At 43.1% G+C, this 25,012-nt stretch overlaps 1 protein-coding gene across 2 annotated transcripts in view; it reads left to right on the top strand.

The window, feature by feature from the left end:
* LOC109903420 (solute carrier family 45 member 4) overlaps positions 1 to 20,081 on the top strand; it is an 80,133-nt gene extending 60,052 nt beyond the window's left edge. Inside the window, exons 4-10 of one of the 2 annotated variants that reach the window (XR_002257038.2) lie at positions 7,033 to 7,221; positions 9,502 to 9,681; positions 9,887 to 11,070; positions 11,381 to 11,480; positions 12,696 to 12,907; positions 14,968 to 16,041; positions 16,180 to 20,081. Coding sequence is in view for 1 of the 2 variants with exons in the window: in XM_020500106.2 (XP_020355695.1) it covers positions 7,033 to 7,221; positions 9,502 to 9,681; positions 9,887 to 11,070; positions 11,381 to 11,480; positions 12,696 to 12,907; positions 14,968 to 15,330 (2,228 nt within the window). In the remaining variant the exon portion in view is untranslated. Of the gene's footprint in view, positions 1 to 7,032; positions 7,222 to 9,501; positions 9,682 to 9,886; positions 11,071 to 11,380; positions 11,481 to 12,695; positions 12,908 to 14,967 lie in introns of both variants that reach the window. The other variant, XM_020500106.2, reaches the window with a different exon arrangement.
* The last annotated feature ends 4,931 nt before the right edge of the window (positions 20,082 to 25,012 follow it).

Genomic DNA, 25,012 nt, shown 5'->3' with positions numbered 1-25,012 from the left:
TTGCCTGCGACTTAGCCTCACGACCTTGTCGTGAGAGAACATGAGTACTTTGCAGAACTGACGTTGTTGCAGGTCTGGTTCATGTTAATACTGCACATTCAGAGCCAAGGTGTGAAACTGGAATCTCTTTTCTCTATCAATCTCTCTCTTTTTCTCTCTCTTTCTGCGTAGTCTTTCAGAAGGGCCAATCTCAGTCCTCTTTAAAGTGAACTCTGGGGTAAAAAAAAAAAAGAGCTAAATACCTTCTCTTTTTATTCATACGGCCCTTGCCTTTGAGTGAAGACTCAACTCTTTTGTCAGTTCACCTCACCCATTCACATTGCTATATTTAGAAAGGAACCAAGATCTTTTTCTAACATTCAATGCATTCTGGGACAAGCCATTTCATCATAACTTGTTATTGGACAGCTGGATATACCTACTTGCATTTTGTTAAAATATTAGACATAATAATTGTAATCAGAATATTCTATTAACATGCAAATATTATTGGTAGCAGAACAAATAGCAGAAGAATAACTGAAGATTAAATAATGCTCTAATTGAAAATTGTACACCCAATGTAGGCTACTGCCTCTTTAAGAGCTAGAATAGATTTCTCAACAAATAGGTTGTCCTCTCACACTATTCAAACCCTTCAATCGAATATACAGTTCATGAAGCTATCTTAGCCTATAGATCAGATGTTGCAAACAAATAATCTGAAGTAAAATCACACATTTTGTCATTTCTGTGTGTCCTTGACAATCGCTAATCAACATCCAAAAAGTTATTTTTATGCAAACCTGCACATCATCTCTCTTGTGGCACAAATGTGAGAGGTTATGTCAGGGGGAACGGTGTTGCAGTAGAGTATGGTGCGGGAATAATGTCAAGCGAACCTGGGTAGCATGGTTTTCACATTGCCCTAAAAAAGGGAACCGGATCCTGGAATTCAAGCGAACCGAACTCCGACCACTTCTCGAGATGGTCTCAGTTCGGTTCACTTTGGGGGCTCTTTTGAGGGGTCGAAGTTCCTGTGGAGTGTTCATACTGCACCAAAAATTAAGCGCACCGCACTTCCAAGAATTTGCTGAATGGGTCCAAATGTGAAAACACCCTACTCTTACTGTTTCTCTCTAGTCAATCCATCTGTCATTAGAATGATCAGAACCTTTAACTACCCTATTGTCTAAAGTGTTCATCTGCTATTGTAGCATTCCAGTGCCCAAAACATGGGTCACTGCACAGGAATACACACTTGCAAAACAGCCTATCTGTGGAGAGGGCATGATGAGGGGTTGTGGCCTCGTCTTACACGATGAGGGGGCGTGGCCTCGTCTAACACGACGAGGGGGCGTGGCCTCGTCTAACTTTGTTTACATTGTTTTGCGGAACCTAAACTAAGAATGGATAGCTGGTATAATTCAGTGTGACAAAATGTTTCCAAATATCAATTTTTTGGATAAGATGATGGATGAATGAAAATCATGCCGTGGCCATCAACATATGTTATTGCATGCATATTACTAGCATACTACCATTTGTATACACCAGGACTCCATTCTGTGCCTGGCCAGTAACTAATGATTTGGCCCACATCACCAAAGCTGCCTTGTCATTCAGCAATCACACTACGTAACAGGGATACTTTGGCCAATGTCAGTCAGTGAGATGACAGTTAGCCTTTAATAGCCCAGAGAAGATGAGAGAGAGTGTGTGTGTGTGTGTGTGCATGCGTTCGTGCCATCCCTGTCCTGTCCCGCGCCTCAATTCTGTTATGACCAGACCGATGGGAGGATTAAAGAGCAACGTGGCTCTGTGTCGTCCAGCCTGTGGACTGATTCTCTGGCCAGGCTCCCTGTCCCTGTCCTTCCTCTCAACAACCTCCACCCTGGTCCCCCCCCTGAGCCTAATCAGCATCTATATATAGAGGGTGTTGATCTCATGTCTTACACCCTCAACAGTCAGTGCACTACACACCTCTGGATGGCCCCTCCATTCAGTTCATTGGTTTCCTATGGAAATATGGCCTGAGGCTAGGCTTTTTTCTGTCTTCATTTATTTACCTGTTGTTTTATTGGATAATTACAATGGTGTGACCAATGAAAAGAGTATGTGAAGGAAATTGACTATGAGTATGGCATGCATAGCCTGACTAGGGGTGTGTGAATTGTGCAAAAAGATGCCTGCAAGACTGAAGGTGAAAGGTGTCTGAAAGGTGTCTATACATATGACAGTGTCTATTGGGTATAATTGGCTTTGCTGAGGTTTAGTCCGTTCAGATTCAGTGTTACTGACGGTGTGTTATTTGAATGTGGATCTCAGGTTCTTGGGTTGTGTCCATCAGTCTGACTTTACCTCCTTTTAAGATGCCCCCAATCTCCTCCCCTTTTACATAACCTTAATCACCAGCTACGTGCTGTTTAGGGGTTACGTAATATGTGTTTGTGTTTCTGGACTGAGGTGACAGGACTTGAGGAATTTCGAAGTGTGGAATCATTTGGAGCTATAACCTGTAATCCCCTGTATTTGTATTTGATTTGTTTATTTGTAAGGGACCATTTACACAATGCCATTGCACCAGCTTTTTATCTGTAGTCCCTGGGCTAGTTGTGAAAAGAGAGGGTAATATTGGGTATCTTAAAGTGATACATAAGGATTTTGTCAATGAAGCCCTTTATCTACTGCCCCAGAGTCGGATGAACTCATGGATACCATTTGTATGTCTCTACGTGCAGTTTGATAGGAAGTTTTTAACCTTTTGCGACGAGCAAACCCGTATCCGGGAGCGTAATCATAGCCTCAAATGCATTAGCATAACGCAACGGACATAAATACCCCTATAAACTTTTCCTATTCATGAAAATCGCAAATTAAGTGAAATAAATATATTCAAACACAAACTTAGCCTTTTGTTAACAACACTGTCATCTCAGATTTTCTAAATATGCGTTACAGCCAACGCTAGACAAGCATTTGTGTAAGTTTATCATGGCATAATGCTATGCTAGGCTCTGCTGGCAGCAGGCAACATTTTCACAAAAAAATAAGAAAAGCAACCTGTTACGGGAAATGAGTGAGGAGGTGTGGAGTCAGGCGCAGAGAGCAAAAGATGTGGGAAAAAACACGCTTTAATGTCCTGGAAACATAACATGAACCAAAAGTAGAAAAAACAAATGATCAGAAATATAAACGGACAGCGTGAAACCCAAATACAAACAAAATACACTCAAACAACAAACAGACTAACAAGCCCGCACGAAACAGAAGCGGGCTGAACAAACTATATATAACCCTCCCCTAACAACCAAACAAGAAACAGGTGATACCAATCAGACAAAACCAAAGGAACACAGAACAACGGATCGGCGATAGCTAGTAGACCGGCGACGACGACCGCCGAGCGCCACCCGAACAAGAAGGGGAGTCACCTTCGGTAATATTCGTGACACAACCAAATTAAATCATTTACCTTTGAAGAACTTCAGATGCTTTCACTCAGGAGACTCCCAGTTAGATAGCAAATGTTCCTTTTTTCCAAAAATATTATTTTTGTAGGCGAAATAGCTCCCGTTTGTTCATCATGCTTGGCTGAGAAATCGACCCTAAAATGCTACAACTATAACGCCAAACATTTTTCAAAATTTTCTCCATAATATCGTCAGAAACACGGCAAACGTTGTTTAGGATCCATCCTCAAGGTGTTTTTAACAAATATATTCGATAATATATCCGTCGAGGCAGTTGGTTTCTCATAAGAAGCGATTGGAAAAATGGCTACCTCAGTATTTTACGCAAGGTTTTCTGCGGGAGACACCATGTGACCACATGCCATATATGGTCCCTTACAGCCATTCTTCAAGGGAAATGCCTAAAAAGACGTCACAATGCTGTAGACACCTTGGGGAAAACGTGGAAAACGTAAGCTCATTCGTAGCTCATTCATAGCCATATAAGGAGTCATTGGCATGAGGTGGTGTCAAAAAATGCTTCACTTCCTGGTTGGATTTTTATCTGGGTTTCGCCTGTAACATCAGTTCTGTGGCACTCACAGACAATATCTTTGCAGTTTTGGAAATGTCAGAGTGTCTTCTTTCCAAAGCTGTCAATTATATGCATAGTCGAGCATCTTTTCGCGACAAAATATCTTGTTTAAAGCGGGAACGTTTTTCATCAAAAAATGTAAATAGCGCCCCCTAAATCCAACTGGTTAACCAGCGTTAGTACAATGACTGGAAGTCTATTATAACTGCTAGCATGCTAGTTCTGCAAACACAAGTTAGCATTGGCTTGTGGAACTACCTCTAACTTCCTTAATACTGGATGCAGAGACATAAAGATGGTATCCATGAGTTCATCTGATTCATTTCCTAAATCCTGAAGTATCCCTTTTAGGTATCTTGAGGATAATGTTAAAAAGCCTATTTCCTTATTTGATCATTTTCCTGTGGTTGTATTAATTTATTATTATGTTATTGTCTTTTACAATTGTGATATTATCATTAGGCCTATACTGTGTGTGCGTGCCTGTGTGTATGTGCATTTAACATGCGTGTATAATCGAGGGATGAGAGCTTCACAGCCCTGATGATCCTTATTATCATATGACCTCTACCTCATTTCACCTAGAGACAGCCTCTCACCAGTATCTATGTTTGTGTGGATTTATTATCATGACCTGAGCTCCATATAAGGCTAATGACTGGGTTCATAAGTATACACACTGCTGTGATCGAAGACACACACACAACACTTATTTCACACACACATTCATGTAAAACTGCTGATCTCATTCCGCCATGTTTCTCTCACAACCCTGCTCAGCTGATTCTATCAGTTTACTGTATAGTACTGTACTGTGTATTGGCTGCTTCCCAGAGCCAGACGTGGGCACATGTCAGAGGCCTGCCCTCTCTCCTATATAGGTCACCTCTCTCAGAGCAGCAGGAAACAAACACACACTGTTCCCCCCCTAACAATGAAAGGTGTATTGTGGCTGGGCTGGTCAGAGCCAGCCGGAGGGAAGTCTGCCAGCATAGCCAGCCACACAGAGAGGATCAGGATTACTACAAGTACAACTGGGCTGCACTGGACTGTGTACCAAATAGCTTTATTTACTGTTAGCTTCTTATTGGAGCCTATTGGAATTCAGAAAAGGGAATCAAATCAGTCTGGGTATAAAGGCCAAGCTTGCTTCAATCCTTCCTGGTCTGAGGTAAGGCTATACCAGCCTGATGTTGTCCCCACTCATGTGTGTCCACACAGTGCCAAATATTACACCTGTTTGGGTTTCTCCTTCTCTCTTCTGGCTAGACCATAGCCTAGATCACCTAGTCTAGGTCAATATGGTCACAAACAGTTCACACTGTCACAAGTTCATCTAGGGCCTGTTTCCCAACACAGACTGAGCCTAGTCCTGGACTAAAAAATGCACTACATGACCAAAGGTATGTGGGCACCTACTCGTTGAACATCCCATTAATATGGAGTTGGTCCCCCATTTGCTGCTAGAACCGCCTCCACTTTTCTGGGAAGGCTTTCCACTAGATCACTGGTTCTCAATCCTGGTCCTGGCAACCCAAAGGGGTGCACGTTTTTTGTTTTTGCCCTAATACTACACGGCTGATTAAAATGATCAACTCATCAAAAGGCTTTGCTGATTTGAATCAGGTGTGTAGTGCTAGGGCAAAAACAAAAATGTGCACCCCTTTGGGTCCCCAGGACCAGGATTGAGAACCACTGCACTAGATGATGGAACATTGCTGTGGCAACTTGCTTCCATTCAGCAACAAGAGCATTAGTGAGGTTGGGTACTGATGTTGGGCGATTAGGCCTGGCTCGCAGTCTGAGTTCCAATTCATCCCAAAGGTGTTAGATGGGGTTGAGGTCAGGGCTCAGTGCAGGCCAGTCAAGTTCTTTCACAACCATCTTGAAAAACAATTTCTTTATGGACCTTGCTTTGTGCATGGGGGCATTGTCATGCTGAAACATGAAAGGGCCTTCCCCAAACTGTTGCCACAAAATTGGAAGCACAGAATCGAATTGTATGCTGTAGCATTAAGATTTCCCTTAATTGGAACTAAGGGGCCTAGCATGAACCATGAAAAAACAGCCCTCCTCCATCAAACTGTTTGTTGGCACTATGCATTGAGGCAGGTAGCGTTCTCCTGGCATCCGCCAAACCCAGATTCATCCGTCGGATTGCTAGATTGTGAAGCGTGATTCATCACTCCAGAGAACGCATTTTCCACTGCTCCAGAGTCCAATGGCGGCGAGCTTTTCACCACTCCAGCCTACGCTTGGCATTGTGCATGGTGATCTTAAGCTTGTGTGCAGCTGCTCGGCGATGGAAACCCATTTCATGAAGCTCCCGAAGAAACAGTTTTTGTACTGACTTTGCTTCCAGAAGCAGTTTGGAATTCGGTAGTTAGTGTTGCAACCAAGGCCAGATTTTTACGTGCTACGTGCTTTAAGCACTCGGCGGTCCCGTTCTGTGAGCTTGTGTGGCCTACCACTTCGGGGCTGAGCCGTTGTTGCTCCTAGACATTTCCACTTCACAATAACAGCACTTACAGTTGACCGGGGCTGCTCTAGTAGGGCAGAAATTTGACGAAGTGACTTGTTGGAAAGGTGGCATCTTATGACGGTGCCACGTTGAAAGTCACTGAGTTCTTCAGTAAGGCCATTCTACTGCCAATGTTTGTCTATGGAGATTGCATGGCTGTGTGCTCGATTTTATACACCTGTCAGCAACGGGTGTGGGTGCAATAGCCAAATCCACTATTTTGAAGGGGTGTCCACATACTTTCATGTGAATATAGTGTACGTGCAGTCCAGTAGAGAATCTCCATCGGGTGTGGTTTTAGTCTGGGATACTAGCCTGTAAAGTACATGTTCTATTCTTTTGATCCTGTGTACTACACGTCTCCAGAACAGTGATCCTATATGCATCTATGCTCCACACAGTTCCAAAGTGCTGCCTGTTTGGATGATGATGATTATGATAAACCATAACCTTATACCCCTTGTTTCCTTCCTGTCTATCTCCAGGTCTTCCAGAACAGTATTACAGTCTGACGTGGTTCCTGAGCCCCATTCTGGGTCTGATCTTCACACCTCTGATTGGCTCAGCCAGCGATCGCTGCACCCTGAAATGGGGCCGGCGACGCCCTTTCATCCTGGCCCTGTGTGTGGGGGTGTTGTTTGGAGTAGCACTCTTCCTCAACGGGTCACTCATAGGTGAGACTGGGAGTTGGGGGGCGGCAGGAGAAAGGTGAGACTAGGCCTGTAGAAAGAGCTGCTGTGTACTCCACCGGGAATTCAATAACCGACATTGTTACTACATTGTTACATTGTCACTATAGGTTAAGGTCAAAAGTTTAACCAATTGATCGTTAAAACATAAATGATTGATCAAATCTATTCAGTTGGGCAGCTTGCCAGTTTAGAGAAGTTAGGTTATTAGATTCAACCATCCTCAGCTGCATTTGCTGTTTTTACCCAATTGTGTTGAAATGTTTTTATTTTTTTTGAGATGAAAGGCCTCACTTTACAGGAGCACTGGAAGTCACCTGCTGGAGCAGAGGACGCGACGTCATCTGAGACCCCGCTACACAGCCACATCCTCTATTCGGGACAGGAATTCACACTAACCCTATAGACTTCGGGAGTTGAAAAACATGACAGGCACACACCCACCCACACATACACACCAACTGAGATACAATACAATACCTTCTAAAACCATCTCAAATTAACCGTCAAGTCCTATCTGGCAGTTTAAACCCTTGTTGCCTGTGTGTGTGACAGGAAAGTGAGTTCACAGAATAGGCTAATGACATCCTCTGTTGTTATCCATGATGTCATCCAGTCAGCCGGCCAGGCAGCCAGACGGTCAATCAGTCAGCCAGTCAGTCAATCTTTTAGCCTCACCTAATAAGCAGTCTTCTGAAGTGTGAGTTGTGATATGAAGCATATTGAATTGAAAATGATCTCTGGCTGTGTCTCACTAATGTGGTTCTCCTGAGTAGAAACCAGAGTAAAAAGAGAGCCTGCTTCTATAACGTCAAGTGTTCTAATGCAACACACACACATCAAGTTCCACTTCTATCAGGAGTTTCACGTCCTACATTAACCTACTGGCTCCTCATTGTCATTATCAGTGGAAGTGATCCTAAGTGCCACTATCTGTGCAGGCGGAAGAGGGGGAGAGAAGGGCTCCAGTTTGCTCCGTGCTTGAAAGGCACAGCAGAGGGGAAGATCAATAGATATCCCGTAGAGTTGATTTGCTGCCGGCTTCAGGATAATCAACCAATTAGTACTGAAGAGTCTGGTAGTAGTGGAAGGGAGAAGTGCCCTCACTATAGCCCTACCAGAGCGGCTATTTGTGCGTCATCACCCCCAGCTCAGGTCTCAGTGCTGTGGGTCATAGGCTACAGACTCCGGTGTACGCTGACCTGCTGGGCCGAACGGTGTGTGTGAACCCTGTCAGTCTCTGTGACATGGGAAAGGACTAGGAACCAGTTCACAGGGAAACGTTTCCTGTTGTGCCCCCTTTCTTACCTTTCATTGCCTATCTGGAGCCGCTTCCTGTCTCCAGCGCTAGCACGCTGCTCGTCGGTCCGTCAGCCACTCCATTGTCAGGAAGAAAGTCTTTGCTTACTACATACACACTGACTGACTACACACAGACTCAGACAGTACAGACTTCAGTACTACACCTCTTTTTTCCCTTCAACTTTTACACTTCTCTTCCTCTGTGGTCGTTGTTAATTGGCTAAATATTTTCCAAAGAGCGTTGTCCCTTTAATGAGAAAGTTGGAATAATGACTTGTTTGTTGTTGTGTCCTGGCAATGGGGAGTTCCTCTGGGCTCAATGTTATGATGGAAGTAGTAAATGGGAGTTTACAACTAAGAGTTTAGATTCCCAGTGAAATAATTCACAGTAGGCCAGATTTGCAATGACACTAAAGACACTTACATTACAGGGACGATGTTTTACACCAGTGAAGCACAACGTTTCTGGCTAGTGTTTATTTTTAGAGGATATTTTGATCAATTAGATTCACGCGTGTCGCTTGTACTGATAACTCTGCATTGGAGTCAACCAGGGTAGGAGTCTCTTTAAATAGTATACCCTGACGAGGTATCCTATTGTCGCTGTTGGATGAAAACCTCTTATTTACAAAACAGAAACTTTTCAGGAAATTAAGAAAAAAAACTTGCCATATTTTACCGTTAACGAACATACCATTTTCAAAAGTTCAGAAGCTATTTTGAAAACATTTTCTTGGTTCTAGTCATGAAATGTTGAGGGGGTTACTGCTTTCAATACAGCTGTGTTCTCATAGTTGCAGAGCTGCAAAGTAACTAGGATGGATATAGCTTATCAATATGTATACTGGATTGGCAGGATGTGGTGGTCTCTGTGGCGAACTTTCTGTCTGTGAATTAGGCCTATGGTTTTCTGAAGGTGTTGTACCAGCTAGGATACTAACTCTGTCTCTGGTTGTGTTCCAGGACTTGCCGTCGGCGACGTGCCAAATAACCAGCCCATAGGGATTGTTCTGACGGTGCTCGGTGTAGTAGTGCTGGACTTCAGTGCAGACGCAACAGAGGGTCCCATAAGGGCCTACCTACTAGATGTGGCAGACACTGAAGAACAAGACATGGCCCTCAACATCCACGCCTTCTCCTCTGGTACAGCACACTGTCTTAGTAGCACTCACCTTGTATTTCAGGATGTTTCCATGCCCATACCTTTGTCTGTGATGTCTGTGAAAGTTTTAAGAAATTGAATATTCTCAAACAGGAAATTCAGCTGAAACGGAGATCCATGCTATGTTGTGTTATTAGAGATGCTAATTGTGTGTTTGTGTATTTTGCATGTGTGTGCCTGGGCCAGGTTGTGGGGGAGCAGTGGGCTACGCGCTAGGCGGTCTGGACTGGACCCACACATTCCTGGGCTCAATCTTCAAGTCCCAGGAGCAGATCCTCTTCTTCTTTGCCGCCATCTTGTTCACTATCTCTGTGGCGCTGCATCTGTTCAGCATTGAAGAGCAGCGGTACAGCCCCCAGCAGGACCGGCTGGACGAGGAGGCCGACGCCGCTTCTTCCACGGCCCACAAGGACAACAGCTCCCCAGGGAAGCTTCATGGCCACAACACCCCCCACATGGAGCTCATCGGAGAGGACGACATCTACGACCCTTGTGATCGTTACGACCGTTATGAGTTCTACAGGGATGGTGATGGGGAAGAGGATGGGCGCTCATTGCACGACATGGACATGGACTTCCTGGATGTAGAGATGGTGAGGTCCAAGTCGGACTCAGTGCTGCAAATGGCCGACGCCACACTGGATCACCTGGACCACGACGCTCTGTCCCTGCTTCACATCGAGCCCTCCATCTTTGCTGACCGCCTGTCGTCCTACCACGGTTCTCCACCACGCCGCAGCAGCAGCACAGGCAGCCAGGACCTCCTCAAAACCTCCAAAAAGATCTGCCGGCTGTCCCAGTTCCTGCAGGAGCAGGACCGCGACGGGGAAGAGGCGCTTCTCAACAACCAGCTCAATGAGCAGAAGACGCCAAACGGCCGGGCGCATGCCAACGGCTTGGGCCAGGGCGCCAACGGGCATGCCCACATGGTCATGAAGAACTCGGCCAGCACAAACGCTTCCATGCGGCACCGCCGACACATCTTCTACCGCCAGCCGTCCTGCACCTTCTCCTACTACGGCCGCGTGGGCTCCCACCGCTACCGCTACCGGCGAGCCAACGCCGCGCTTCTCATCAAGCCCTCGCGCAGCTTGAACGACATCTACGAGGTGCAGCGGAGACAGAAGAGGAGACAGCAGAACCCCAGAGCGCGACACCAGTCAGGCAACACCAACTCCAGCGGGGACACAGAGAGTGAGGAGGGGGAGACGGAGACCACGGTCAGGCTGCTGTGGCTGTCCATGCTGAAGATGCCTCCAGAGCTGATGAGGCTCTGTGTCTGTCATCTCCTCACCTGGTTCTCCATCATCGCTGAGGCAGTCTTCTACACTGACTTCATGGGCCAGGTCATCTATCACGGCAACCCCACGGTAAGGCTACTGGAACGCCAAGGACCAATATGCCACGTTATTATATAGCCTGTTGTATTTATGTGGGCAAAGTATTTATTTGGACATAAATGTACATGTCTTTTTTTGATGTCTTCTGCAAATAAAAAACTATTAATCACACAAACTCAATCTCCGGTTGCCAGTTCACTCCCCACCAGATTTTTGTTGCCGACCTGGGATTTGAACCGGATACCCTCTGGTTGCTGGCCCGCCTCTCTCTAACCTCTGGGATACCGGCCTCCCGTTCTCTATCCCTAACTAAAGCTGTTGTTTTCCCTCCTCTCTCCAGGCTGCCGCTAACTCCACGGAACTGCAGAACTACCACAAAGGAGTTCAGATGGGCTGCTGGGGGCTGGTCATCTATGCCTTGACCGCTGCCTCCTGCTCAGGTCACTGACCAGTCATTGAGTAGAATAAATGGATGGATGAATGGAAGGATGGACGAATGAACTAACTAACTAATAAACTAACAAATGAATTAAGTGACCAATGAAGGAGTGCACCAACCTGGTCTCAGAGCATTTCGTTTTATTCTGTATGTAAATCTGAGACACTCCATTTACTATGATATGTTACATTTCGTATGGTAAGCGTTACAAATTTGCAAAATGTACAATATGTTACAAATTTGCAAAAACGACAGTATGTTAGGAATTTGAGCTAGGTGGCTAACGTTAGCTAGCTGGTTAACGTTAGCTAGGCTAGGGTTAGGGTTAGGGTTAAGTTTAGGAGTTAGGTTGAAAGGTTAAGGTTAGGGGAAGGGTTAGCTAAAACACGGTAAGTAGTTGCAAAGTAGCTAATTAGCGCAAATGCTAAAGTTGTCCGTGATGAGATTCGAACTTGCAACCTTTGGGTTGCTAGACGTTCGCGTTATACGCCCACCCACGCTACTTTTTTTTCCTTTAAGTAACCATCTGTCTTATGTAACCATACCAAACGTAACATATCATACTATGTTGAGTGTCTTGGATGAACATTTACTATGTTGCGTCTAGTCTATGAGACCAGGCTGAGCGCACAGGGCCCAGACACAGGCTTGTGCAGGTCTGTGTGCTCTGAGGCAGCCATAAAGTCCTTTCTAAACAATGTGCTCAGTCTGCAGCCGATGTGCTATCTGTCGCTCTGTTCGCATGCTGGACGGTTAGACTATGACAAGCCAGTGAGCTGAGATGATCTGTGCAAGTGATACAGTCACTCAATTAGTCAAAATAAATTGTAGTGCTTTTTATAATTGGACTATTCACAAAGAACTGTACAGCAACCCAGCACCTAAACACCCAGCGTAAGTCACAAGAGGAAATCTTTACTAATTACTGGTCACTTAATCATGGTGAATGTCGTCTAGTTGAACCACAGTGTGGATAAGACTTACAGGAGTCGCCTCTCTTGTAACTAAACCAACTTTTATACGAGGCCATATGAAATCTAGGTGTCTTTGTAGGTTCAGGCCTTGGCCACTGTGCTTCTGATCTGCATTGCTTGCTCTTTGTGGGTTTAGGCTAAGTATCTTTAAAGCACTTTGTGACACCTGCTGATGTAAAAAGGGCTTTATAAAATGATTTGGCCTCCCCTTGTTTATAAACTATTATATTGTATTATTTCAGCCTTACTGCAGAAGTACCTGGACAACTTTGACCTGAGCATCAAGGTTATCTACGTCCTGGGTACGCTGGGCTTCTCCATCGGTACGGCCGTCATGGCCATCTTCCCCAACGTCTATGTCTCCATGGTGATGATCAGCAGCATGGGCATCATCTCCATGAGCATCTCCTACTGCCCTTATGCCCTACTGGGACAATACCATGAGATGAAAGAGGTAAGGATCTATACTAGATAGTACTCCTGGGACAATACCATGAGATGAAAGTGACACACTGATATAACAGGTTAGTTAGTTGCACACTGATATAACTAGTTAGTTACAGACTGATATAACAGGTTAGTTAGTTAGTAACACACTGAGTTAACAGGTTAGCTAGTTAAACACTGATATAACAGGTTAGTTAATTAGTTAGTAACACACTGATATAACAGGTTAATTACACTCTGATATAACAAGTTAGTTAGTTAGTTACACACTGATATAACAGGTTAGTTAGTTGCACACTGATATAACAGGTTAGTTAGTTAGTAACACACTGCGATAACAGGTTAGTTAGTTAGTGACACACTGATATAACAGGTTAGTTATTTGCACACTGATATAACTAGTTAGTTAGTTGCACACTGATATAACTAGTTAGTTAGTTACACACTGATATAACAGGTTAGTTAGTTAGTAACACACTGAGATAACAGGTTAGCTAGTTACACACTGATATAACAGGTTAGTTAATTAGTTAGTAACATACTGATATAACAGGTTAATTACACTCTGATATAACAGGTTAGTTAGTTAATTACACACTGATATAACAGGTTAGTTAGTTAGTTACACACTGATATAACAGGTTAGTTAGTTACACACTGATATAACAGGTTAGTTAGTTGCACACTGATATAACTAGTTAGTTAGTTACACACTGATATAACAGGTTAGTTAGTTAGTAACACACTGAGATAACAGGTTAGCTAGTTACACACTGATATAACAGGTTAGTTAATTAGTTAGTAACATACTGATATAACAGGTTAATTACACTCTGATATAACAGGTTAGTTAGTTAATTACACACTGATATAACAGGTTAGTTAGTTAGTTACACACTGATATAACAGGTTAGTTAGTTACACACTGATATAACAGGTTAGTTAGTTGCACACTGATATAACTAGTTAGTTAGTTGCACACTGATATAACTAGTTAGTTAGTTACACACTGATATAACAGGTTAGTTAGTTAGTAACACACTGATATAACAGGTTAGTTAGTTGCACACTGATATAACTAGTTAGTTACACACTGATATAACAGGTTAGTTAGTTGCACACTGATATAACTAGTTAGTTACACACTGATATAACAGGTTAGTTAGTTAGCAACACACTGATATAACAGGTTAGTTAGTAACACACTGATAACAGGTTAGTTACTAACACACTGCTATAACAGGTTAGTTAGTAACACACTGATATAACAGGTTACTTAGTTAGTTACACACTATAACAGGTTAGTTAGTTAGTAACATGCTGATAACAGGTTAGTTAGTAGACTGGATCAATTATATAACAGATGATGTTCAGAAGAAATGCTATTCACTTTTCACACAGTGTGAATTAAAATCAGGTTAATTAAATCATTGGCAGCAATCCATACAACATTTGGCGTCAAGATTTTTTAAAACCACATGTTCCAAGATGTTTAGTATACATAGGGTACGTAGTTGATGTTTCATTAGATACACTTTAAATCACATACACTAGACATTAGAGGTAACATCTGCTGAAGGACGTTATTGCAGGCCCATATCCAAGAGGACAGATTTGAAGATGCCAACAGACAGTGGTAATGTTTCATCTGCTGACTGTTATGATAACCTCCAGGCTGTATGCTGTGGTGTCAAGCCATAAAAAGATCCAGAAACGTAAACCTTTATGTCACTATGCCAAGACTAATAGAGCATTTAAAGGCCAGATTCCATCAGAACATGCCGGAACAGGTTATACAGGTTAATATCATAGCTCCATTATATACAAATCTCTGAAGAATGTTTTATAATTTATTTAACCAGGTACAAGTCAGTCAGTTAAAAAAAACTTGTATTTTACAATGACAACTTGGCAATTATTTGATACCATGTCTCTTCTCTCCTGCTCTCTTCCCCCCTTTCCCCTCTCTCTTCCCTCCTTTCCCCTCTCTCTTCCCCCCTTTCCTCCTATCTCTTCCCTCCTTTCCCCTCTCTCTTCCCTCCTTTCCCCCCTTTCCTCCTCTCCCAGTACATCCACCACAGCCCAGGGAACTCCAAGCGGGGCTTCGGCATCGACTGTGCCATCCTGTCATGCCAGGTGTACATCTCCCAGATCCTAGTGGCATCGGCACTGGGCGCGGCGGTGGACGCCACAGGTAGCGTGCGGGTCATCCCTATGGTGGCGTCCGGCGGCTCCTTCCTGGGTTTCCTCACCGCCTGGTTCCTGGTCATCTACCCGAGCCACGGCGATGCGGAGGCCAAGGGTGAGCAGAAAGCTTTAACAGGGCCCTCCTCTGATAACAGCGGCACAGAGAAACCCAGTGTTCTAAAACTGACCAAGAAAGGCGCCGCCACCACTACGTGTAAAGTGGAGTGTGAATCCACTCTGTGATGGAGGGGGTTACTGTTACCATAGCAATGCAAACGACATCAACAAAAAAATATAAATAAAAACTGACATTCCCTTTTCTGCCACGGAAGACTGTGCTGCATGGCATGGGCTTGACCGACCTGCTCTTTCTCTGAGACACATGGGCCACGATGTTTTAAAGTTTCATTTTTACTTTTTTACTTTAATATGTGTCGCGGTCTCAGGACTGTGGTGTGGCGAGGAGAGGACAATCATCTCTCCCTCTCAGGGCCACCAGGAGCCGCCATCAAGGTGGTCCGACTGGATAGGACAGATCAGGGGACAATGGATACACACGCGACCGACCGTCGTTCACACGCTGAACTGGGTTCTCTCGAAAAGACATGCACTTCACTCTTGCACTTCCATTCATGGGTCAAGACAAAAATAGTTTAAGAGATATTTTATTCTTCTAGTAAGTGAATCATTTGAAAATACTTAAAATTGCTCTTCCTTTTGATTGAACATTTTATTTAGTTTATTTTACTATATATATTTTTGACATGATATTGCAGAAGGACATTGTAATCACCAAATGTGGCCAGGCCCGGTATAATTTACAGGGTTGATGTTTTACTTTTTGGACTTTAAAGGTTTTTAGTGGCTTTAAGAGGAAACGGCACAGGTATAAGGAGGAGATTTCTTCTTTAGGAGAGCATCTCCAAAGTGAGGAGCGAAAGAAGGCATTGTTTGGTAAATAGTTCTCTTATTTATTTTATTTTAGCACATACTAAGTTGTCACATACTAAGACCAGTTACACTATATCTACACATAGATATCTTTATCCTCTTTAGTCATTTATACTAAGGATCCTATTTTCCACCTTTCAGTATAAATCCTTCGGAGATCACGTCCTCAAGGGCATTACCATTGACGGAGAACAGAAACACTTTAAGAAAATGCTCAAGAGAAAGAATCTCAGTGCTGCGTTGGAGTTACGAAGGAGTGCATACCAAACAAAGGAGAGAAGCTGAGGAGCGCTTTTCTGTCTCAGTGAGAAGAAACAGATTTTGCGCTTAATTTCCCTTACTACTACTACTTTTTCTTGTTTCAAAAGCAATGTTAATGGATTGTGTCACTCGCTGCACAATTTCAGCTGTTGTCCTTTTTTTGAGGATGTTACTAAAACTAGCTAGATGTTTGTCAAATGTGGGAGTGCGGTTAGATGGAGGGTTGGGGGAGGAGCCCCTAGGCAGAACTTAAACTGTGCAGGAATTGAAGTTGGTTCTTTTCCTACCACATAGGTCTTCTATTTTCAGTTTCTAACTGATTGAAAATTAAGTAATGGGTCTTAAAAGAAGAGTAATATCCTCTCACTTTTGTAGTCTGTTTACATTTTAGAAACCTGGTTGCTGCATGGTTTGGGCCATGTGGCGAGTTGTGCTGTGCTCGGAAGCAGCCCTAGCTAAATGCTAACCCGCCATGTTGGCTCTGCATGGCCTACATACAGTGCATTAGGAAAGTATTCAGACCCCTTGAATTTTTCCACATTTTGTTACATTACAGCTTTATTCTAAAATTGATTCAATTGAATTTTTTTCCTTATCAATCTAAATAAAATAGCCCATAATGACAAAGCTGAAAACAGGTTTACACATTTTTGAAAATGTATTAAAAATAAAAAACAGAAATACATTATTTACATAAGTATTCAGACCCTTTGCTATGAAACTCAAAATTGAGCTCCGGTGCATCCTGTTTCCATTGATCATCCTTGAGATGTTTCTACAACTTGATTGGAGTCCACCTGTGGTAAATTCAATTGATTGGACATAAGTGTGTGCCTTTCAAATTGTCTATATAAGGTCCTACAGATGACAGTGCATGTCAGAGCAAAAACCAAGCCATTAGGTTGAACGAATTGTCCGTAGAGCTCCGAGACAGGATTGTGTCGAGGCACTTATCTGGGGAAGGGTACCAAAATATGTCTGCAGCATTGAAGGTCCCCAAGAACACAGTGGCCTCCATCACTCTTAAAATGGAAGGAGTCTGTAACCACCAAGACTCTTCCCAGAGCTGGTCGCCCAGCCAAACTTAGCAATTGGGGGAGAAGGGCAGTGACCCTATGGTCATTCTGACAGAGTTCCTCTGTGGAGATGGGAGAACCTTCCAGAAGGACAACCATCTCTGCAGCACTCCACCAATCAGGCCTTTATGGTAGAGTGGCCAGATGGAAGCCACTCCTCACTAAAAGGCACATGACAGCCTGCTTGGAGTTTGCTAAAAGGCACTTAAAGGATTCTCAGCCCATGAGAAACAAGATTCTCTGGTCTGATGAAACCAAGATTGACTTCTTTGGCCTGAATGCCAAATCTCACGCCTGGTAGAAGCCTGGCACCATCCCTACAGTGAAGAATTATGGTTGCAGCATTATGCTGTGGGGATGTTTTTTAGAGGCAGGGACTGCGAGAATAGTCAGGATCGAGGGAAAGATGAGCGGAGCAAAGTACAGCCAGATCCTTGATGAAAATCTGCTCCAGAGCGCTCAGGACCTCAGACTGGGGCGAAGGTTCACCTTCCAACAGGACAACGACCCTAAGCACACAGCCAAGACAATGCAGGAGTGGCTTTGGGACAAGTCTCTGAATGTCCTTAAGTAGCCAGAGCCCGGACTTGAACCCGATTGAACACCCCCGGAGAGACCTGAAAATAGCTGTGCAGCAAAGCTTCCAATCCAACCTGACAGAGCTTGAGAGGATCTGTAGAGAAGAATGGGAGAAACTCCCAAAATACAGGTGTGCCAAGCTTGTAGCGTCATACACAAGAAGATTTGAGGCTGTAATCGCTATCAAAGGTGCTTCAACAAAGTACTGAGTAAAAGTTCTGAATACTTATGTAAACGTGATATTTCCAGGGGGGGTTTATACATTTGCAAAAATGCTTTGTCATTGTTGGGTATTGTGTGTAGATTGATGAATGTAACAACAAAATGTAGAAAAAGTCAAGGGGTCAGAATACTTTCCAAATGCACTGTATACAATGAGCTGGAATGGGGGCTCAGTTTCATTCTTGTATAGAAGACATGGTGGGCTGAGGGTGGAAGCAAGTGGGGGAAGTAGAGCTCCACTGTAATACTCATTGAGGTTAAATGTCCAGCTGGTGTGTCTGTTGCGTTGAGCTTATATGCTGGTTATGGCTTTACAGGTCCACGTGTCTCTGCTGTGACAGGTCCCAGGAGGTTTAACCAGAGCCTTCTTAGGGCTCTCTAGAGCTGGGACGACCCAAAAACTATCCAGGTTGGCTGTGTTTCTACAGGAATACTTACCGTATACGAGATATGGCTTCCTTCTACTACGTGTTTATTATATTAGACAGTTAGAGTACATCGCTCTGTCGTCTCTTGTTTAGGATACATGTTAATCCATAGAGGTAGATTTGTGCAAGTGTAATTGAACCTTTATTAATAAGTGTAAAACTGAAAAACAATAAGCTGACATCTTTTCAGTGTCGAGGAGATTTATACCAAACTTGAAGTGAAAACAAACGGAGCATCAAGTTTTTTGACAAATCTGTCAATCGTTGCAATAATGTTTTCTGCCTCAGTAAGCAAGGGTGGAAGTGTTAAGATTGGGGTCAGGTGAACTTTTAGACTGTCTGGGTGGATGTAGCCTATGTGTATCATAGTTATATGAAAAAGAAAAACAACAACCATGTACTCGTAGCTAAAGAAGCATAGTATTGGTTTGGTTTTTAAGAGAACCACACCTTGTTGAATAGTTGAAGTGCAACTTGAGTGTTTCTAAGATACAAGGAAGTGTATGAAAGTTTTCCTGATCCTCTTGCCGTTGACTCTGGAATGTTAAGATAGTGGCCTACATTGAAAGGCCTGCTGGGAGTTGGAGTTTCCTTGATTCCATCAGGTGACAATGAAAAAGTAATGAATGTAAAATCTTTGTTGTTTTGTGATGGGTAGAGGGTCTGACATTGCACAGAACTTGCACATACAAAGTTTGAAGAAAAAAAAGAATAATCTTGCAAAAGAAAAAAAAATCTAAACTGTGGATATTTATTTTTAGATATTTTCTCGTTAAATTGACACTTTCACTTTATTTAAAGATATACAAATAAAGAGAGACATTTACAGTTGTAACAAATGCAAGAGAGGCATGTTACAGTAATCAGAGGACTGGAATGTGTTTGAAACACATGAGTGTGTGCGAATGAGTGTGTGTGTGCGTGTTAGATTTCAATCTCACCTCAGTTTTTCCTGTTCCTACGTCTCCACAATCATCTGGTTTACAATTCACTTTACTTTCAAAGCTTGAGGTCGCGCTGCATTACCAACATTTAATTGTACATATTTTTACACAGAAATATCTTTGAATACGTATAGGCCTAGTTCTTAAGATCAATTTCCCTGTTGTTGCTTTTGATTGGAAAATGCTATTATTCATCTCTCATTATGTTAAAGATACCTTTTATAAGATCATCTGATTTTAGGACAATGTGAGTTGCATATACGTATTTTTTTCTGTTAATGAAATTAATCATGGATGTTACTTTAGATTTAGTAATGGGGAAAACAGAGTATTTGCAGTGTACTATATACCTTGTCATGAAAGTTGTAAATATTATTTTAGTTTATTTTGCTGCTATAAAAAAGCTGATTATTTGTATTAGTTTTTTTCTTAAGTACTATATACGTTGTGTAAATATGCTTGAGCCTTCATATGTAGAAGTATGGAAGAACACTGTATTGAATGCACCTTTAAAAAAACTCTTAATAACCAAAGAGCTTCTGTCTCTTTATTATTAAACTACACTTTCATACATGGCATTTTGAAGACTAACTATTAGATATGTATCTACACATATACTGATAAACTGCATCACCAGCATCTCTGAAAAACTGTACAAGCGTAAAATAAAGTCATGTTAACGTTAGAGGGTGGTTTGTTTTTAGGTCAACGTGAGTAAGTCCGAAGGTCTTGTAGATGAAGAAGCGGACACAACAGCTATCAGTGCATTAGACGGACAAATGAAGCGACTCAACAACATCATTTATCAGGGGGATATCAAATGAATACAAAATGGGAGAGAGAATAGTGACACCACCACACCATATTCCAGTCCCACAATACTAAAGTCTTAGTCACTTAAGGGCCCATCACTGAGGTCAAACCACAGGTCAATCCCACTGATAGAGGAAGCTGTGGTTAGCTCACTTTGCCTATCAATTAAAGCCACGGTCTGTAAGAGCATGTTTGCTTCTGATAAGGTGAAACAGTTGTTGTCATAGGCTACATTAGTTGTATATAATGTCTGATATGCCACGGCTGTCAGTCAATCAGCATTCAGATCTTGAACCACCCAATTTATAATACTTCTTGAACCAATGGGTATATTTGCTAAACATTTTTTACTGGAAATCTACCAGACTGCAATACTATGACTTGGACATAAAATCATATCTACCATACATAATGTACACGACACCTTGAGGACAAAAATGTCCACTTGTCTGTGAATGTTGTCAACAGTCCCTTATACAAGGCTGCCACCTTGTGGTGATGTACTGTTACATTTCTCACCATTGGATACTATTCTGTATTTCGTTTGTTTTTCTTGCCGCTGGATGGTCGAGTTGAACTGCATAGCAACCAGCAGTCCTATACATTCTTATTATAGTCATCTTAATTGTAACATATGATTGTAGTTGTAGCCAACAATAGAACTCTCAATTGAATCGCAATACATTTTTAACACGTTTGATTTCAATTAGTTGTCTGTCAGCATACATAGGCTATTACTCCTGAATCAAATTTAAATCTGTGTAGGCTATTAGCCGCCTTTTTACCAGGAAGTTGTATGGAACCAGCAACCGATAGTGGTAATACAGAAGCAGGCGTTTACATTCCTCAATTTGATATGGAGATATGTCAAAGACTAACAGATGAACTCTCAGTATACTCTGTTGAACTGTTGCCAATAGTAGCTGCCGGTGTAGTAGTGTGATTCTGTTTGGTTCTTTATTAATTTAGTCTGTGAACTGTGATTAACACACTCCCGTACGGTAGGTGGCGGCATGCAGCTGTAACGTTTGTTTGCGGACTGCCAAATTATCGAAGAAGAAGAACCAGCACCAGCAAGCTGTGGTACTTTTGCTTCACTTGAGCTAGTGATGGAACAAGGAACTGAAAACTCGAAAGAGTCATGAGAATATTGGAGCTGTCATTTGTGACCCTGGGTCTCGACCCCGCCCTGTGCAACTGGGTCCTGGGCTTCCTGACTGATGGGCTATCCCCCAGGTGGTGAGGGTAGGAAACAACATCTCCACCCCACTGATCCTCTACACTGGGGCCCCACAAGGGTGCGTTCTCAGCCCTCTCCTGTGCTCCCTATTCACCCATGACTGCATGGCCATGCATGCCTCCAACTCAATCATCAAGTTTGCAGACGACACTACAGTGGCAGGCTTGATTAACAACAACGACGAGACGGCCTAAAGGGAGGGGGTGAGGGCCCTCAGAGTGTGGTGTCAGGGAAATAACCTCACACTCAATGTCAACAAAACAAAGGAGATGATCGTGGACTTCAGGAAACAGCAGAGGGAGCACCCCCTTATCCACATCGACGGGACAGTAGTGGAGAAGGTGGAAAGTTTTAAGTTCCTCGGCGTACACATCACAGACAAACTGGCCCACCCACACAGACAGCGTGGTGAAGAAGGTGCAACATTGCTTATTCAACCTCAAGAGGCTGAAGAAATTTGGCTTGTCACCAAAATTGTTACTCCACTTTGTCTCTATACTGAGTCTTTGCTTGTTTGATTGCCTTATGGAGGGAATAACTACACTGTTTGTATTCGGTCATGTTTCCAGTCACCTTGCCATGATTAAATGCGGTGGTACGTGCTGTCAGTTTTGCGCAAATGCTGCCATAAATCCACAGGTTTCTGGTTAGGGAAGGTGTTAATAGTTACAGTGGGTACAACATCTCCTATACACCTCCTTATAAACTCGCTCACCGAGACAGCGTATATGTCAATGTTATTGTCTGAGGCTGTCACGACTTCTACCGAAGGTAACTCCTTTCCCTGTTCGGGCGGCGCTCGGCGTCGCCGGTTTAATAGGCTACCGATCCCTTTTTCCTTTTCTGGTTGTTTTGTCTGTGTTCCTTTTCACACCTGGTTTCAATTGCTTTTATTTCTGTGTGTATATAGGGCACCTGTTACCTGCCTTAATTCGTGCAGGATTAAGTTTGTGGGTATTTGCGTTCGGTATTCTATGCTGTTTATTGTTTTCGCATTTACGTATGTGTATGTAGTGTCGGAATTGTGGTTGTTCCTCCGTGTATTGACACGAGTTTCCGTTCCTTCGAGAGCGTAGTTTGGATATTCATCTGGGCCAATTTTGTATTGGTGGACTATGTATACATATATCTATATTAAACACGCTTCTCAGAAATCCCTGCTCTCCTGCGCCTGACTCCTACACCTCTCACCGAGATGCACCTTATCACAGAGGCTACCCGGAACATATCCCAGTCCACGTGATCGAAGCAATCTTGAAGCGTGGAATCCGATTGGTCAGACCAGAGCTGGATAGACTTAAGCACGGGTGCTTCCTGTTTAAGTTTCTGCCTATAGGAGGGAAGCAACAAGATGGAGTCATGGTCAGATTTGCCAAAAGGAGGGCGGTGGAGGGCCTTGTATGCATCGCGGAAGTTAGAGTAGCAGTGGTCGAGTGTGTTACTCGCTCGTGTACTGCAATCAATATGCTGATAAAATTTAGGTTGCTTTTTACTCAGATTAGCTTTGTTAAAATCCCCAGCTACAATAAATGCAACCTCAGGATATATGGTTTCCAGTTTGCATAAAGTCCAGTGAAGTTCCTTGATGGCCGTCTTGGTATCTGTTTGTGAGGGGATATACACGGCTGTGTCGATAACCGAGGAGATGGGCATTTGATTGTGAGGAATTCTTGGTCAGGTTATCAAAATAACTTGAGTTCTTGTATGTTGTTACAATTACACCATGAGTCGTTAATCATGAAACATGCACCCCTGCCATTCTTCTTACCAGAGAGATGTTTGTTCCTGTCCGCGCGATGCACTGAAAATCCTGTTGGCTGTCTGGACTCTGACTGCATGTCCCCAGCTAGCCATGTCTATGTGAAACAGAGTATGTTACAATCCCGGATATCTCTTTGGAAAGCAACTCTTGTCCTAATTTTGTTGACTTTGTAAACTTGGGCCTGGACATTAGCGAGTAATATACTCGGTAAGGGTGGGTGGTGTGCGCGCATCCAAAGCCTCACTAGAAGACCGCTCTGGCATCCTCTCCTCCGACGGCATTGTTTTGGGTTGACCTCTGGAATCAGTTCAAATGCCCTGGGAGGTACAGACAAAGGATCCGCTTTGGAAAAGTTGTATTCTTGGTCGTAGTGCTGGTTGTGCTGGTGACGTCTCTCTGATATCCAATAGTGCTTCCCGGCTGTATGAATTAACACTTAAGATTTTCTGGCTTAACAATGTAATACATAAAAAAATACTGCACACCCAGCTAGCAATGAGGAATCGGTCCAGAAGCGGCCCTCATTAGGGGGACCGAAACTGATTGAATCGGCCCAGAATCTGGTGTCGGACTCGGCCCTTAATCAAAATGAATGACAGCACAGAATCGGCCCAAGTATATTGGGCCATTTCCGTCTACCAAAATTCAGCCTACTTTGCCGGCATCTTACCAGAATCCCCCCAGAAGCGGCCCAATGCAAATTTAAATAAATGTATACAAAATTACCCGATTTGAGTAATTTTTAATATTACTATTACACATTTTATACATACAAATTATATCCATCCACAAAAAAACATTTTATTTCGGAGGAAACACCATACACCTGGTGACCATGTCAGCGTGCATGCGCCTAGCCCGCCACAGGAGTCGCTACAGCACTGAGGGAGAAGGACATCCCGGTCGGCCAAACCCTACCCTAACGACGCTGTGCCAATTGTGCGGGTCTCGAACCACCATCTGTAGAAATTCTGCACCACTCGGGAAGTTCCATCCACAAAGTTTTTAATGCTTATCAATTGCAGTATCAACATTCTAAAATACTACACAGGACTCTTAAATAATTTCATTTAAATGTCAATAGTATTTTTTGATCACCTAAACAGGTGCAGGTTATCTGGGTCTCTGTGTTCTATCTTTGATACTTCTCGCAGAAAAGAAACTAACGTCCGTGAGCGTGGTGTAGCGTTTGGGAAATATGAGTTTGTGTTGCCAGGCAATACGATAAGCAGTTGTTCACGAACTGCAGCCCCCCAAACAATTCGCTCTAGAGCAGTGTTTCTTAACCTTGTTGGAGGTACTGAACCCCACCAGTTTCATATGCGCATTCACCGAACCCTTTTAATTGGAAAAATAAAATATGATTTTTTTCAAATTCAAAACATAGTTTACTGGTGCACAAAATGAACCGTGCATCAACATCACTGTGTTCAAAGAACAAAATCATCAAAACATGATTTCCCCCCAAAACAAAAACATAATAATGAATATTTGCTGCAAATCAGTGTGACTTCTGCTGTTGCCTTTCAGAGATCAGTTCAGAAATGCGCAGCTTCACCTTGGCAAGGGCCACTCTCATGTCTCATGATGTCATGTCTCTCATGTCATTTTCACAACAAAGTCTGTTCCTTTTCTTCGTTTTTATGTCC

This window comes from Oncorhynchus kisutch, linkage group LG14 (assembly GCF_002021735.2).
Source record: "Oncorhynchus kisutch isolate 150728-3 linkage group LG14, Okis_V2, whole genome shotgun sequence".
Lineage (NCBI taxonomy): Eukaryota > Metazoa > Chordata > Actinopteri > Salmoniformes > Salmonidae > Oncorhynchus > Oncorhynchus kisutch.
The sequence above is the reverse complement of the archived record's forward strand: the minus strand, read 5'-3'. Positions and strand labels throughout refer to the sequence as shown.